This window comes from Photinus pyralis, unplaced genomic scaffold (genome assembly GCF_008802855.1).
Source record: "Photinus pyralis isolate 1611_PpyrPB1 unplaced genomic scaffold, Ppyr1.3 Ppyr1.4_LG1, whole genome shotgun sequence".
Lineage (NCBI taxonomy): Eukaryota > Metazoa > Arthropoda > Insecta > Coleoptera > Lampyridae > Photinus > Photinus pyralis.
Genome location: NW_022170249.1, coordinates 36,249,244 through 36,266,056, shown reverse-complemented (window position 1 = coordinate 36,266,056; position 16,813 = coordinate 36,249,244). Strand labels below are relative to the sequence as shown.

General features: G+C 35.8%; 1 protein-coding gene across 1 annotated transcript; it reads left to right on the top strand.

Annotated features, from left to right (window-relative positions):
• The first annotated feature begins 11,306 nt into the window (after window positions 1-11,306).
• Window positions 11,307-16,589, top strand: LOC116167988. Its single transcript, XM_031483624.1, has 6 exons — window positions 11,307-11,373; window positions 11,434-11,523; window positions 11,572-11,663; window positions 14,046-14,156; window positions 14,673-14,795; window positions 14,976-16,589. Exons 1-6 carry the CDS (start codon window positions 11,325-11,327, stop codon window positions 15,612-15,614), a joined length of 1,104 nt encoding a protein of 367 aa, XP_031339484.1. The 5' UTR covers window positions 11,307-11,324; the 3' UTR covers window positions 15,615-16,589.
• The last annotated feature ends 224 nt before the right edge of the window (window positions 16,590-16,813 follow it).

Here is a 16,813-nt window from a genome sequence, read left to right as displayed (position 1 = left end):
AAATACAGTTTATTTTCAATCATTTTTTGTAATAACTTCGTATTAGTCTTAATGATACGAATGTCTCACATAATCTTTTGTTTTTAAAAGCGAAAACGCTTCTCTGGTTAATTTAACTAAATCGCTACTGATGAACATTTTTGGGCTCACTCATAGGTACCTTTTTTACAAACTATCCAAATAAGGCGGTTTCAATCAAAAATATAACAAACACATAATTAACGATAATAGATGTGTGACCGTACGTACTAATGATTTAAATAACTATAACGGTACTTTAGGATTATGTAAAACGTTTCAGCGAAAATCCGTGAATGATTTCAAGTCATTCTGAATCCACTTATATAGCTGACCCTCAAGGATATCTACCTACAGGTTAAATGCCCCTCCAGTAAAAGTAGATCAAGGCACAAAAGACAAAGGCGCAAAGTACATAAATAGATCAAGGTTATGCAAACGATAAAGTCAAAAGTTCAAAATACAAAGTTCATACCTTTCAAGGTCATTATTTGAAGGGCAAATATTAAAAGTTTAATTAGACTTCCGCACGTGTTCGTTCTTTAACCTCGTCATTTCCGTCAATACTGCTAAGGTCTGCCAAAATTTATGCTTATAAACTGAACATTGCATTTGAAAAAATCAGTTGCTTCGTGATAATGTCGGGTAATAAGCGTGTAAAATTATCACTAAAAAAACTCGCTGCGAAACCGGTTACTGTTCTAGAACAGTTGCTGCAGCCCTAAAATAATGGGCAAGGGGCGGGGGATTCATCGCTGCTGCCCCAGGATGCTACACATGTGCAGATACCGCCGGGGGAAGCGCCCGTAATTTCTATAGCGGACAGTGACGTTGAAGACGAATTCATTCGTCTTTTTGAAAGGTAAGTTTCCATTAATTTATCCCGCTTATTTAGTAAATGCGTTATGAAATGCACTGTTTCCATTCTATTTTCGTAGCGTTACCCCCGTCACTGTGCCCTCGACGACGCCACTAAACCAGCCGTCGCAGTCTCAATATGGAGGCAAGAACGTAAACATGCTGCTGCGGAGGGAGTGTATATATATATATATATATATATATATATATATATATATATATATATATATAGCTGTGATTTTTAATTTAAATTTTTGTGTTTGGAAATTTAAATCGCTTTTTGCCAAGTTCTGAGATTGAAATCAGAATTTTGTTGAAGTTTAAAGTTTGTTTTGGGAGTTTTGAAGTTTTTATCGTCAGTTTGTTGCCAGGGCAGTTTTTGGTTTGAGTGAAGATTGTTTATTTCGCTTCGGCGAGTTACCGCAGTAGTTTGGATTGTGTAGAGGCCAGCCAGTTTTGGAAGTTGGTGGAGTTTCCGTTTTACGGAGTAACAAACCGAGTTTGCGGCAAGTTTGTGTTGCGGCAGTGTTGGAAGTTTGGACCTTCAGTAAAGTGCGTCACTAAGGTGTGGTCGGCGCCGACTTGAGTTTTTTTTTTGTGTAATTTTGAAACTTGTTGTTTTTGTTTGTGTGTACCGTATATGGGATTAGCAGTTTTGGACATGTACCGAATGTAAGTAAGATTAAGTTTTAATTGTAGTTTTTTCTTTGTAATAATTGTTTGTTTTCCTTGTTGTTTTTTTTTTATTGTGTAACCATTAAAACTGAAATTTGTAATTCTCACATTAATTTCTGTGTTTGTCTTTCGAACGATTTCATTTCCTTTAATTTACTGTTTTCTTTTATACTTGCCCAAGGTCCATTTTATTTAATCAAAATTATTAAGATTGATTTGGAATTTAAGGTATTTGGTTTAACCCACTATCTGAGAAAAGAGTCGAATTCCTCCTATGTGCTGGGGAGGAGTTTTGTTCCGAGAAATATAAGGGTTTGAGCTAGCTAGGTTTAGTTAGGTGTTGTGTACGGTCTTTTTGGCTTACGGACCGGTATACACAGCAATATATATATATATATATATATATATATATATATATATATATATATATATATATATATATATATATATATATATATATATATATATATGGGATATATATATATCGCATTTCCCCGTGGCTGTTTTTAGAACGGGAGCATCCCAGAATCAGATTTTGAGGTTTCAGCCAAGACATCCTCTCCCCTTACACACAACTGGATCCTATGCAGCAGCAGCCCATTCAACACCAGCTGCATCAGGTCCAACACCACCATCACCATCCTCAGCAGCAATCCCAGAACCAACCGTACTAGCCTCAGCATCAACAGCAGCAACCCCAACCCCCACAACAACAACAGCAAGCGGTTCCTCCCAGCAATTTGGAGGAATTAAGAAATATGGGAGTTGACTACGTGGGCTATTGGCGAATTATCGTCAAAGTGCTCGCACACAAGAAGGGCGAATAGCGAAGTTACGAGCAGTGCTGGACCGCGAAGCTCAAAACGTCGAGGTTTTGCGGAATAATGCAAAACCGAGAATATTTTGAGCTTGCTGGAAGAGGCGGAAGTTTAATGGTACACAGAAGTAGTTATATTACGTGTTAGTTTAGTTTTGTTTAATTTAGTTAAGTAGTTTTTTTATTATTTTAGTTATATTATATATTAGTTTTGTGTATGTATAAATAAATAATTATCGTTACGTGCGCGTTATTTATATCACATCAAATTGAGTCATTCCCCTTTTAAGGCAGTTCCTACTAACATCCGCAAAACGGCAAACGCGTTGCGGTTTTTTTAAATTAAAATTTATTATTAATAGGTAAATTTTTTTTGTAAGTTATATTTTAGTAGATTTTGTTCCTTTTTTTTTGTATAAATAAATAATTACTTGTGTGTTATTTCCCATATATCGATCAATTCATGATCATTTCTCTTTTTAGGACAGCTTCTACTTTAGATGATTCGGAAAAAAACTAAATATAGAACAGCTTAATTATTAGTATAAGTCACAATTTAGTAATTACTTTAGTTCCTAATTTTTAATCATTTCAAAATCGAACTCTACTTTTATCTTAGTAGGTCTACGATGTCATTGAAAGTTTTAATTGTGGAGGCTTTTTAAATTAAAAAGATAGAACACTAAAATTGCACGTGTTTTTTAAAAAATGGTATGAACTCCAAATTACTTTAAACGTCATTCACAGGTTTTCACTTTGGTCGGAATAAGAAATTTGTAGACTACGCTTCTTGGCTGTAAGAAAGTTTAAATTTAATTGCACTTCTATCATCGTCCTTTCGAACAAGGGCTCATTTCAGCACACTGGAATACTCCAGTTTTATCACTTGAAAGGACCTGAAAGAAAGGAGGTAAAGACCACATTGCTTCATCGTAATCCCAGATCCCTCCAATTAGATTTTGCTCGAAAGTTGGACATCGTTTCGACCTCACTAGGAACTTTCCAAAATTACAGAAGCTTAGCCGTTATGCAAAAGGCTAAACCAGAGTGCTTGGCAGATGGTGATTTGTCATCTGATGATTTTCAAGTACCAAGTACGAAGAAGGAAGGTTCAACAATATTCAATATATTCAATCGATTTCTCTGCCATGTCTCCTTATATTCTACCCCACAATTAGAAATATTAAAATCAATAGGTCACCCTGCCCTATTTTTCGATGCCACAGACTCACTTGACAAGAGATTTAAATCGTAATCCACAAGGAAAGCGTATCTTTTATTATGCAGGTGTTGCCCAAGTAAACAATACAGTATAATTTTAGAATTAATTTCAAGTACGCAGCGACCCGAGTATCGGAGCGATCACCAATTTTCTCATAAAGTTCATGTATTTCGTGGAACAAAGTACAGTTGGCCTCGTTTCTCTCGCGTTGTGGTAGACTGGAGTTGAACTTAGGTACATCAATAGTTTTTTAAAGGCATGGAATAACATGAGCGTATTCCACTATCTGAACGTTATTTATGATTGCTTAAATCACACCAGCAGTTGCTCACACTTTGAAGGCCTAATAACAGTCCACATATGCTGTGCTCATTTTATACTCCCAAATGTGCAGAACTACTTTTGAATATGTATATGGCTTACATTCCTTTCTGGTCAGGGATTTTGTTATCTTCTACTGCTAATCGGTGTTTCCAATGCCGTAATTGAAAATGGGTTCAAACAAATTAAACAAGATGTGATTAATAATAATAATATAATTTATTGCAATACATTATTCCAAATTTCTACGAGCTGCCGTGGGTACCAAACTGCTCCCAAATAGCTTTAAATACCCAGAAAATAGATGACTTGTCACTTGTCGAAACCTCTCAAGTTAAAATGAAGCTCCTTTTGCTTAAGAAAGGAGATGAATCTTTACGTTTCCACAGCATTTACAACTTTCCTAATTATTTTTTATTTCAAATCACAGATTTTTATTTATGTTATCTACGTTTATTGTTGTGAGTTAACTTTTTGTATTTTTGAAGAAAATGTTTTTAGTTTTTTTTTGTTAATGAAATGTTTAGTTTTTGTTTGTTTAAATACAATAAACTACCTATATTTAGTTAATTTTTTTACTAAAAAATTTACCCCCCACCTTTTTTTAAATTTTTTGTAGCAAGTTAATTTATATGAGCTTCTTTAATTCAATTATTATTGAAAAAAGCCATGTGTTGCAATTATCCACCACCTGAGTTTAACTTGCAACAGTCGGATTTAAAAAAAATATGATAATAATTATAGATTTTTTTAACCATTTTTTTTTTCTAAATCGGGTACTACATCACAAGACTTGAATTTTGGTACCTAGTTGGTCAAATTTGGTAAAAAGTTATTAAGAAAATAATCTTGAAAGTGTGTTGCAAAGTAGCCCCACTCTACTACAATTCATTACTTAATTGTAATTTCTATTTTAGAGCCTCTTCTTTAGACCCACACGTTTACAACATTTAAAAAATATACTCCAACGCTACCAGACCGTGGAAGACGTACAGATTAAAGTTATTCTCAAAGATTTTTATAAAGGGCCAGCATACAAGGAAATGGCCAATTTTAAAAAAATGGTTGAAGACAATTTTGTGACGTTGAAGATGAAAACTGTAGTGGCCATGTCTCCGATGGTGCGTTGGCATACAGAAAGGCTCTAAAAAAGCAATGCTTGATCATCAACAGTGTTGCGTTTTATCATTCACAGGTTTTCACTTTGGTCGGAATAAGAAATTTGTAGACTACGCTTCTTGGCTGTAAGAAAGTTTAAATTTAATTGCACTTCTATCATCGTCCTTTCGAACAAGGGCTCATTTCAGCACACTGGAATACTCCAGTTTTATCACTTGAAAGGACCTGAAAGAAAGGAGGTAAAGACCACATTGCTTCATCGTAATCCCAGATCCCTCCAATTAGATTTTGCTCGAAAGTTGGACATCGTTTCGACCTCACTAGGAACTTTCCAAAATTACAGAAGCTTAGCCGTTATGCAAAAGGCTAAACCAGAGTGCTTGGCAGATGGTGATTTGTCATCTGATGATTTTCAAGATTTAGTACTATGTACGAGGAAGAAAGGTTCAAAAATACTCAATATATTCAATCGATTTCTCTGCCACTTCATGTCTCCATATATTCTACCCCACAATTAGAAATATTAAAATCAATAGGTCACCGTGCCGTATTTTTCGATGCCACAGGCTCACTTGACAAGAGATTTAAATCGTAATCCACAAGGAAAGCGTATCTTTTATTATGCAGGTGTTGCCCAAGTAAACAATACAGTATAATTTTAGAATTAATTTCAAGTACGCAGCGACCCGAGTATCGGAGCGATCACCAATTTTCTCATAAAGTTCATGTATTTCGTGGAACAAAGTACAGTTGGCCTCGTTTCTCTCGCGTTGTGGTAGACTGGAGTTGAACTTAGGTACATCAATAGTTTTTTAAAGGCATGGAATAACATGAGCGTATTCCACTATCTGAACGTTATTTATGATTGCTTAAATCACACCAGCAGTTGCTCACACTTTGAAGGCCTAATAACAGTCCACATATGCTGTGCTCATTTCATGCACATTAAGTCAAGGCGACTAAAAAGCATGAATGTTGGAAGAAGGGTTGCTGGTGTTCTTTTAGACGGTGTTGCTTGCTTGGTTTCATATAAAAGTATGGCAGAGGTTACGTTAATCTTCAAAAAAATTTTAATGGTTTTGTTGAGTCCATACCACACGATATCTGTGCAGGATGCCTTTTCTGTCACGGTCAGTGGGGAATATAAAAATATAACAGAAGCAGACGATAAAGACGATCATGGCGAATGCGACAACTTTCCTCACTCCACTCGTGATACCCTTTTATTTAAACATTGCAAAGATGTATATGAGCAGATCGAAGTGCAGGCAAAAAATGGGCATTCGTCTATACTTCCATTTTATACTCCCAAATTTGCAGAACTACTTTTGAATAAGTATATGGCTTACATTCCTTTTTGGTCAGGGATTTTGTTATCTTCTACTGAAAATCGTGTTTCCAATGCCGTCGTTGAAAATGGGTTCAAACAAATTAAACAAGATGTGGTTAATAATAATAATTTATTACCATAGATCGTAAAAAAACACATATGAAAACCAAAATCGGTCGGTTCATTTCCAAATTGCAAGATCGAGTCGAGTCTTTATACAAAGAATCCAAATTTATCCCACGTACCAAACGTCGCCGAAAAATTAATGTTTCTTCTCCCCTCCAATCTTTTACATCGAATTCTAGTGACGCACCACTTCAGAATTTGATTAAAAGCAACTAAAACACACTTTCGACCAAAAAATCTCCAAAATGTGACACAAGTTCCAGAATTTAATGCATCTAGGACATCTCTCCAGTCCGATATCCTGTAGTTGAGGAGATATGGAAAAAACGTCCTTCACCCGAGTCTAAAAATAATTTTCAATAAAAAATTTTTAAAAAGGCAAGGTTAAACGAATTCATTCATACAAAGGAGGTAGACCAAAGAGACACCGAGCTCAGGTAGGTTGTAAATATCAATTATAATTATAATAGCATTCTTAATTTTGAATTACTAATTGTTTTAGCTCAGTACAAAAATTATGCGACTACATAAAGGGGGCCGGAGAGTTTCCAGGGAAATAATTGATAATTTAAGGCATGGGGGTACATCCTTTGAACAGAGAAGAAGTCCTTTAAAAGAGTTGTCTAAACGGTTGTCGTTGCGCGGAATGCTGCGGGCTTTTAGTGATCACTTTATGCGTATGCACTGATACGAAAATATTAAATTTTCAATCGCAGTAATCTGCTAATGCAGGGATGCTAGGATTAGTAATGCAATCATCTTCAGGGATGTTTTCTATTAGTGTTGAAATTGTATCTGCGAGGAGTGTATAGTTAGTCCTTATATTGAAAACTAATCTATTAAACATAATTAAACACTTCGTGTACCGAATTTTATACGTTATCACCAGGTCGGTGATAATACATAACAATTGGCGTTTTTTCCCTTCTTAACCTTAACCAAAAACCTTTAAAATAGAATAAAATAATACCTTACTAACTAGCCAGCTAAATAAAAGATCGTTTAAAGGATATCTTCTTATATATATATATATATATATATATATATATATACACATCATTCTATCATTATTGCGTCCATACATTTACCAATTACGCACATTATTGCGTCCTTGGAACTATTGCGTCCGAATATCGGACGCAATAAAGGCATCGCCTGTATTTCCATGTTCCCGCCATTTTATGATTCAAATACTATCAACGAAGGATGCACTGGTTTAACAGATTGCTATAGCACAAACCAGTTTTGAGACATCTCTTGCCGTTTTCGAGATATTAAAAGATAACGAATTTTTAGTGGACGCAATAATAGATGCAATTCGTACGAAGTTGTATATTTTTAGTTCAGCACTTTGCAGCTAGGGGCGGTAAATTAGTATACGCTTTCAAGTATACGTTTTACAAAGTTGGTATATTATTGCGTCCAACATGTGGCAACACTGTAAGCTATTTATAGACATCATTTCGATAAGATAATCATCTTTTTATATCTTAAATGAGGATAATTATTATACTCTCCATTCGTCCAGATACGTTTAATTATATTGGAGCTGATCTCCAAAAATGTAACAATTCAAAAAATTCTATTCAATAAAATTGTTTAACATAAAAGGTGGTATTTGGTTATCAACAAATTAAATTTCACTTTTGAATATTTTTGGTCGATGGTTAACAGCTGACCCCCCCTTTAAGGGCTGTAAATATTAACTTGGCGAGGTTCAATTGAAACGTGACGTCTCTTATACTATTCCCATCATTTAAAAACACATTTTTACTACAAGCCTACACTTTAATTTTGTTGCATTATTCCATAACCCAGAGCTGATGTCCAAAAATGTAACAATTCAAAAAATTCTATTCAATAAAATGGTTTAACCTAAAAGGTGGTTGATGGTTAACAGCTGACCCCCATTTAATGGCTGTAAATATTAACTTGGCAAGGTTCAATTGAAACGTGAAGTCTCTTGTACTATTCCCACCATTTAAAAACAAATTTTTATTACAAGCGTACACTTTAATTTTTGTGCATTATTCCGTAACCCCGAGCTGATCTCCGAAAATGTAACAATTCAAAAAATTCTATTCAATAAAATGGTTTAACCTAAAAGGTGGTATTTGGTTATCAACAAATTAAATTTCACTTTTGAATATTTTTGGTTGATGGTTAACAGCTGACCCCCCCTTTAAGGGCTGTAAATATTAACTTGGCGAGGTTCAATTGAAACGTGACGTCTCTTATACTATTCCCAGCATTTAAAAACAAATTTTTACTACAAGCGTACACTTTAATTTTTTTGCATTATTCCGTAACCCAGAGCTGATGTCCAAAAATGTAACAATTCAAAAAATTCTATTCAATAAAATGGTTTAACCTAAAAGGTGGTACTTGGTTATCAACAAATTAAATTTCACTTTTGAATATTTTTGGTTGATGGTTAACAGCTGACCCCCCTTTAATGGCTGTAAATATTAACTTGGCGAGGTTCAATTGAAACGTGACGTCTCTTATACTATTCCCACCATTTAAAAACAAATTTTTATTACAAGCGTACACTTTAATTTTTTTGCATTATTCCGTAACCCAGAGCTGATGTCCAAAAATGTAACAATTCAAAAAATTCTATTCAATAAAATGGTTTAACCTAAAAGGTGGTATTTGGTTATCAACAAATTAAATTTCACTTTTGAATATTTTTGGTTGATGGTTAACAGCTGACCCCCCTTTAATGGCTGTAAATATTAACTTGGCGAGGTTCAATTGAAACGTGACGTCTCTTATACTATTCCCAGCATTTAAAAACAAATTTTTACTACAAGCGTACACTTTAATTTTTTTGCATTATTCCGTAACCCAGAGCTGATGTCCAAAAATGTAACAATTCAAAAAATTCTATTCAATAAAATGGTTTAACCTAAAAGGTGGTATTTGGTTATCAACAAATTAAATTTCACTTTTGAATATTTTTGGTTGATGGTTAACAGCTGACCCCCCTTTAATGGCTGTAAATATTAACTTGGCGAGGTTCAATTGAAACGTGACGTCTCTTATACTATTCCCACCATTTAAAAACAAATTTTTACTACAAGCGTACACTTTAATTTTTTTGCATTATTCCGTAACCCAGAGCTGATGTCCAAAAATGTAACAATTCAAAAAATTCTATTCAATAAAATGGTTTAACCTAAAAGGTGGTATTTGGTTATCAACAAATTAAATTTCACTTTTGAATATTTTTGGTTGATGGTTAACAGCTGACCCCCCTTTAATGGCTGTAAATATTAACTTGGCGAGGTTCAATTGAAACGTGACGTCTCTTATACTATTCCCAGCATTTAAAAACAAATTTTTACTACAAGCGTACACTTTAATTTTTTTGCATTATTCCGTAACCCAGAGCTGATCTCCGAAAATGTAACAATTCAAAAAATTCTATTCAATAAAATGGTTTAACCTAAAAGGTGGTATTTGGTTATCAACAAATTAAATTTCACTTTTGAATATTTTTGGTTGATGGTTAACAGCTGACCCCCCTTTAATGGCTGTAAATATTAACTTGGGGAGGTTCAATTGATACGTGACGTCTCTTATACTATTTCCAGCATTTAAAAACAAATTTTTACTACAATTGTACACTTTTATTTTTTTTTGCATTATTCCGTAACCTCGAGCTGATCTGCGAAAATGTAAAAATTCAAAAGATTTTATTCAATAAAATTGTTTTATTTGTAGATAAGGTAAAAGTAAGTAATTATAGTAATAAATGAATGTTTTCTTATACGTGATCGATTTCGCTTTTATTTAGCATCTTCGGACCTTTATTAATTGACGCTAAGGTCCGAATATGCTAAATAAAAGCGAAATCGATCACCAATAACTTATAAGAAAACATTCATTTATTTATAATTATTTACTTCTACCTTACAAATTCAATACAAGTAATTACAATAGAGACATACGTCGACAAAAACCAAAATCAAAATTTTATACTAAGTTCCACACCTTTACAAGGAAAAGCAATTGGACTCGTATAATTAAATTAATTCCTGCCGGATCAACGTCCTCTTGAATATGTGATTAGACGAGGAATGACTGAGCATTAACATTGGCAACATTGCAGGACGCAATAATATACGGCGAAATGCATATACGGGTGTGACAATGGCGCATATGAAAGGACGCACGAATGATTCAATATGACTGAAAATTCGTATATCGAAATACTGGGAATTTTTGAAATCTGGTTAGGATTCTAGCCACGACATACGATTCCAAACCAACATTCGCGGCAATAGTTTAAGAATTCCTATCCGTTCTAGGAGACGCAATAAAGTACAAATACGTGCGGACGCAATAATGATAGCGGGATGTATATATATATATATGTATATAGACATAATATGTCGGTTATATTATAACCCCGATATCCTATGCCCAAAATGCAATATAGGGCAGATATACCATGCCCGAGACCGCCATACCAAGCCCGGCTTCGGGCATGGTATGGATTCCTATGTAAAAATTATAACAGCGACTGCCATCTGCGTGAGCACTTAGGTACTCGAATTTCCTGTGGGCATGGTATATCCCCCCAAAGTCTACAAAATATATGAATTTAGTTCATGCAAATTGACTGATGGGGGCGCTCCAAACGTATCCGTATATATTACATATATGTTATAGAAGTTCGGCCTACTGTACCAAGCCCAGTAGATACATTCGAATATTACAAGCCCGATGATATTGCAACATTGGCGTCTGCATTTTCGCTACGTACGGGCTTAGTACATCTGCTGTTTGATTTTATCATTTATATTGGCAAGTTACGTGCAACAGTAAGCATGAAGCGCTCAAAGCTATTATTACAATTAGCGTTGGTAAACAATACAGGTAAGCGAAATAATAAAATAAACTCCATATTTTGAAAGTAAAAAGTGCATTTGTAATTAGAAAAAAATGAGGCGATTTCCGTTATCAGCGGTGAAACTATTTCTAATTTGGAAGAAACCGCTGCTGGGTTGGAAGAGAATCAGAATATAGGTAAGTCAATATTTACTGCCATACTTAGTTCTTACATAATGCATTTAGAGAGACCTGATAAGATAACGCGGCCAGAAGAATCTGCAGGTGCGTCATCAGTATCAAGTATAGTACCTGAGACTGCGTCTTTTCCTTCTAGCGTAAGCATTCGATTTTATTTTTTTTATTTCCTGAAAAAAAAGAGGTACCTAATTCCACATTTCAATTTAATTTTAGTCAAATAGTGTTTGTGGTTGACACTATTTCTAAGTGCAGGTAACATTTCATTTCACTTTGGCCGGCTGGCAGCAAAAAGAACGCTTGTAGAAAGGCGAAGAGTGTACGACGTACGTGTACCTACCGGGCTGTGTAATTAACCACATTAGGGATGGGCCTACAGGGTGTATCCCCGAGCGTGATTTATTAACGTGGTGATTTTTCTGTTTTATCCTATCTTCTACAGTTTTGGTGAAATTAATTGTTTTCAACTTGGTATGTGGTTGGAAAAATCGCGCAACAACTCTTGTGTGGCAGAATTTTATCTTTTTTGTTAGGGGCAAAATGAACCATCTTTTGCAAGGCGCGAGTCTTAAAGAAGTCGATTTCAGGCGCTCAAAGGTTACCTCCCGCTGTGAATTTGGTTACGGGGTTTAAAGTCTCTCTCCTTCTTGTGCTATGAGAAGTGTCCCAAAAATTGACTACTATGTTGTGGACAGATTTCAGCTAAATCCACCAAAATGGCGCATTCAAATAACTCTGTGGCGGCGTCAAAAGTGGGTACTGACAAAGAAAATGTGGTAGCTTTGACAAGATCTTACTGATGGTGGGGTCAACACTTCAGACCCGAATTGCAGGTGAAAGGGGCGTGGGAAGTGGGTACCAACAAAGGGAAAGTGGCAGCCTCCGATAAGATCTTACTCGTGGCGGGGTCAAAACTTTAATTGCGAATTGCGGGTATTAGTGACGTCGGAAATGGATACCGGCAAAGGGAATGTGATAGCCTCCGACAAAATCTTACTGCTGGTTGAGTCAAAACTTCAAATGTGAATTGCGGGTAAAAGTGACGTCGGAAATGGGTACCGACAAAGAGAATGTGGTAGTTTCCGACAAGATCTTACTGATGGTGAGGTTAAAACTACAAACGCAAATTGAGGGCGAACGGGGCGTCGGAACTGGGTACCGACAAAGACAAACTGGAGGTCTTCGACGAGATCTCTTAGGTGGTAGGGCTAAAACTTAAAACGCGAATTGAAGGTGAAAGCCAATGCTTCAAATGCGATTTGTGGGTGAACGGAACGTCGGAAGTGGGTACCGATAAAGACAAACTGGAGATCCTCGACGAGATCTCTTAGGTGGTAGGGCTAAAACTTAAAACGCGAATTGAGGGTGAACGGGACTTGGGAAGTGGATACCAACAAAGGGAATGTGGTAGCCTCCTACAAGGTCTTACGGATGCTGAGGTCAAACTTCAAACGCAAACTGCGGGTGAAAGTAGCGTCGGAAATGGGTACCGGGTAAGGGACTGTGGTAGCTTCCGATAAGGTGTTAGTGATGGTGGGGACCAAATTTCAACTTGAATCGTAGGTGCAAGGAACGTGGGAAGTGGGTACCAACAAAGAAAATGTGGTAGCCTCCGACAAGATCTTACTGATGGTGGGGCCAACATTTCAAACGCGAATTGCGGGTGAAAGTGACTTCGGAAATAGGTAATGACAAAGGGAATGTGGTAGCCTCCGACAAGATCTTACTGATGGTGGATTGAAAACTTCCGACACTATTTACTAGCGAACGGAGCGTCGGAAGTATGTAGTTTACTTGTGGTGCTGCGTGTTTTTAATAGTTTTCACTACCTAGCAGCAAAGAATCATTTGCACGGAAAAATAATTCTTTCAAGTAGTTTTTTATACTTCGTTTTTATTAGTCAACATTCTTTGGCAAAGTAACTAAAATTAGATTTTAATTTGATGGATAAAATAAACTCTCAACCGTTTTATTTAATAGGTCATTTAAAAATTATTGAAATGAGCAGCGACTATAGTTTCGTCAAAAGTCATTATCAAGCTGGAATATTGAAACACTGACTAATTGACCTTTAGAGTACATACCTTAAACAACTTATGAAAACATCAAATAACGAACAGACTAGTGGGTTACAATTTAAAATTACATTTTTTGAAACCAGTATGAGAAAAATTCTCACTACCTTTCCTCCTTTCCTCATACTGATTCCAAAAAATTTTAAATTGTAACCCACTAGTCTGTTCGTTATTTAATGTTCTCATAAGTTGTTTAAGGTATGTACTCTAATGTTAAGGTCAATTAGTCAGTGTTTCAATTTTCCAGCTTGATAATAACTTTTGTAGAAACTCAAAACTGCTCATTTAAATAATTTTTAAATGATCTGTTAAATAAAATGAAGTATGGGGAAGGTTTAGAGTTCATTTTATCCATCAAGTTACACTCTTGAGTTTTTCCAACTATATGGATACTTACCTGCAATCATTAGATTTTAATAATAATAATTTTTTATGGTCTATTTTAAGGAACGGGAACCCTTTAGTGAATCGGCGTCAGAATATGTTCCATCGCTCTCAAAATCTTCGTTAAGTGAAAGCACCGCAGGATCTTTATCTTCGTGTCTGAGTGTTTGTGCGGTACGTATTTACACCACTGTTAACTTTGTATGTGCAGGTGCACAGAGTGTACCAATTGCTAGAAATCAGTTCTCTATTCCACGCGCGCGTATACTACACACTAACACGCCTAAGTGCTTTAAAGTGGTATTTATTATGTTACATTCCGATGCCATTCCCCAATTTCCACAAGATGCCGAAACAATTGCGCAGATCGGGATACGTGTAAATACTTCTATTAGTTTTGAATTACAAACCTACAAAAATCTATAATATAGGTATATAAGAACCTAGGTCTTTAGGATCCAAAACCTAATCTTTCTTGAACAACTTGCGATATGCGTAATTACTTCGGTACCGGAAACTTTATGAAATATAAAAAGGTTGAGACTCATTTCTTTGTAGAAACGTTACAAGGGGTTGTCTACCGTATACCATGCACATGCACACATTAGTGACAAAACTAAAGATGTTATTTTTCTAATATTTTGAAATTCACCTTTCAGAATTGTTGTACTTATGTTATTACGCTTTTAGCCAATTACCGCAATATTAGACGAACCCGCGGAACCATGCACCTCAAAAGTGACACGATATTTGGACAATTTGGTTTCTCATCAGTCAACTCAAGGCGTTCCAGAACCGGTTCTTGAGCATCCGGTAATTGATATCTCATAATTTATATCTAAACCATAAGACCTTTACTACACAAAATTCTTGACTTCAAAAATTCCTTCTCTTAACTATTTATAGGAGTGAATTTCCAAAAGTCAATACTTACCTCTTTACACCCAATCAGTTTTAGAACTCAGATTTATTAAAGTTAGTACGTGGTTTTAGGACAAAGAAAACCGTTACGTAAAATCGGCACCTACTCAAGAGCGAGCTACACTTTGTCCAATTTGCTATAAGGATGTTGACACACATTTCTCTCGCCACTTATTGCGACACCATAAAGATCACCAACAAGTTCAACTAATGGCTAAGTTAAAACCCAAAAGTAAGGAACGTCGAAGCATTGTTACAGCCTTACGAAAGCAAGGCTACTTTCATTTGAAAACGGAAAAGGATAAATTAAACCCAGTAAAATCTTCAAAAGATACTGCGACGAAGTATTTTGTATGTGTACATTGCTTAGGATATTACGCAAAAAATTCATTATATAAACATGTAAAAAGATGTACGCGTAGACCTGTCGACCAAGGAAAACCTAAAAGTTGGTTAGCAGAATCGCAATCCTTCTCAGCTTTGGTTAAACTAAAAAATGACAAGCTTCTGAAATCTTTACGTATAAGGGAAGAAGTTTTTTCTGTTATGAAACCGGATGAAATAAGCCATACAGCTAAAAGCGATCCCTTAATTATACTTTACGGAGAGCATTTAATAAGCAAGCACAAAAGACAACAAATCGCTGTAGTAGTATCTAACAAAATCCGGGAGATGGGGCGATTACTGTTGGCTTTAACCCGTAACTGGTGATGTGGGGTTTGTCAAACCCCACTGAAACTTGGAATTATTGCGATCCCGTTTGTGGTGGGAAGAGATGGTTGGTAGCCCATATAGCTTTCAGTTAGTTCACCGTAGCCAGTTCAATCTATCACACACGTTAGTGCAGTGGCGCTAAACTTAAATATTTAAGCGTTTAATGAGCGTGGGGTATGCGAAACCCCAGGTCACCAGTTACGTTACAGTTTATTTTTGTTCGCAACTTAAAATGGATTCTCTTTCTTCTGCACAACGTATGAACGTCGATGATCCTCGCTTTGAAGAGTGGGCTGCACTTCAATTAAATGAGTTGGAGAGTGATTTTAGTGGAGATGAAGATACAGTTGCACCTGACTTTTGCAGCGACCATGACTCAAATTCCGAGATAAGTGTTTCTGATAATTCCGAGGTGGAAAGTGAGCATTTAGAGACAGACGCATCTTCCGACGAATATCAACCGATACAAAAGAAAAGAAAAAAGGTTCGTAGCAGTTATTATGGGAAAAATAAGTTTAAGTGGTCTGTGGACCCTCCAAATCCAAATGTGCGCACGAGAAAACATAACATCATCTCGCATCTTCCTGGCATCATCGGACCTGCTAAACAAAAAGGCACGCATTCTACACAACTTTCTTGCTGGGAACTTTTATTTACTGAGGACATATTGAATGAAGTACTCCAATGTACCAATGAGAAATTGTTAGAAGTTCGTGAAAAAAATGTTCAACAAAACCGCAGTGAATACAAAGATCTCGATCTTATGGAGCTCCGAGCTTTTATGGGCATCTTGATGTATACGTCAATTTTTAAATCAAACCATGAAGACCTGGAATCTCTTTTTGCCACAGATGGTACGGGACGCGATGTATTCCGATGCACGTTATCACTGAAACGTTGTTTAGTCATTTTAACATGCCTTCGCTTTGATCATGCATTAGATAGAGAAGATAGGAAGAAAACTGATCCTACTGCGGCAATATCTAAAATATTCGACATGTTTATATTGAATTGTCAAGCATGTTACTCAATTGGTGAGTACGCTTGTGTTGATGAAATGCTTGTTGGTTTTAGAGGACGCTGCAAGTTTAGAATGTATATTCCTAACAAGCCTAGGAAATACGGCATAAAAATTATGGCACTAAACGATGCGAAAACCCATTACCTTCTCAACGCCTATATTTACTGCGGAAAGG

Excerpts from the sequence above, each read along its gene's own strand:
- LOC116167988 (XM_031483624.1), top strand. The coding sequence starts at position 11,325 with ATGAAGCGCTCAAAGCTATTATTACAATTAGCGTTGGTAAACAATACA. Across the intron at positions 11,524-11,571 it reads GGAAGAGAATCAGAATATAG|AGAGACCTGATAAGATAACG; the intron begins GTAAGTCAATAT and ends TAATGCATTTAG. Across the intron at positions 14,796-14,975 it reads AACCGGTTCTTGAGCATCCG|GACAAAGAAAACCGTTACGT; the intron begins GTAATTGATATC and ends ACGTGGTTTTAG.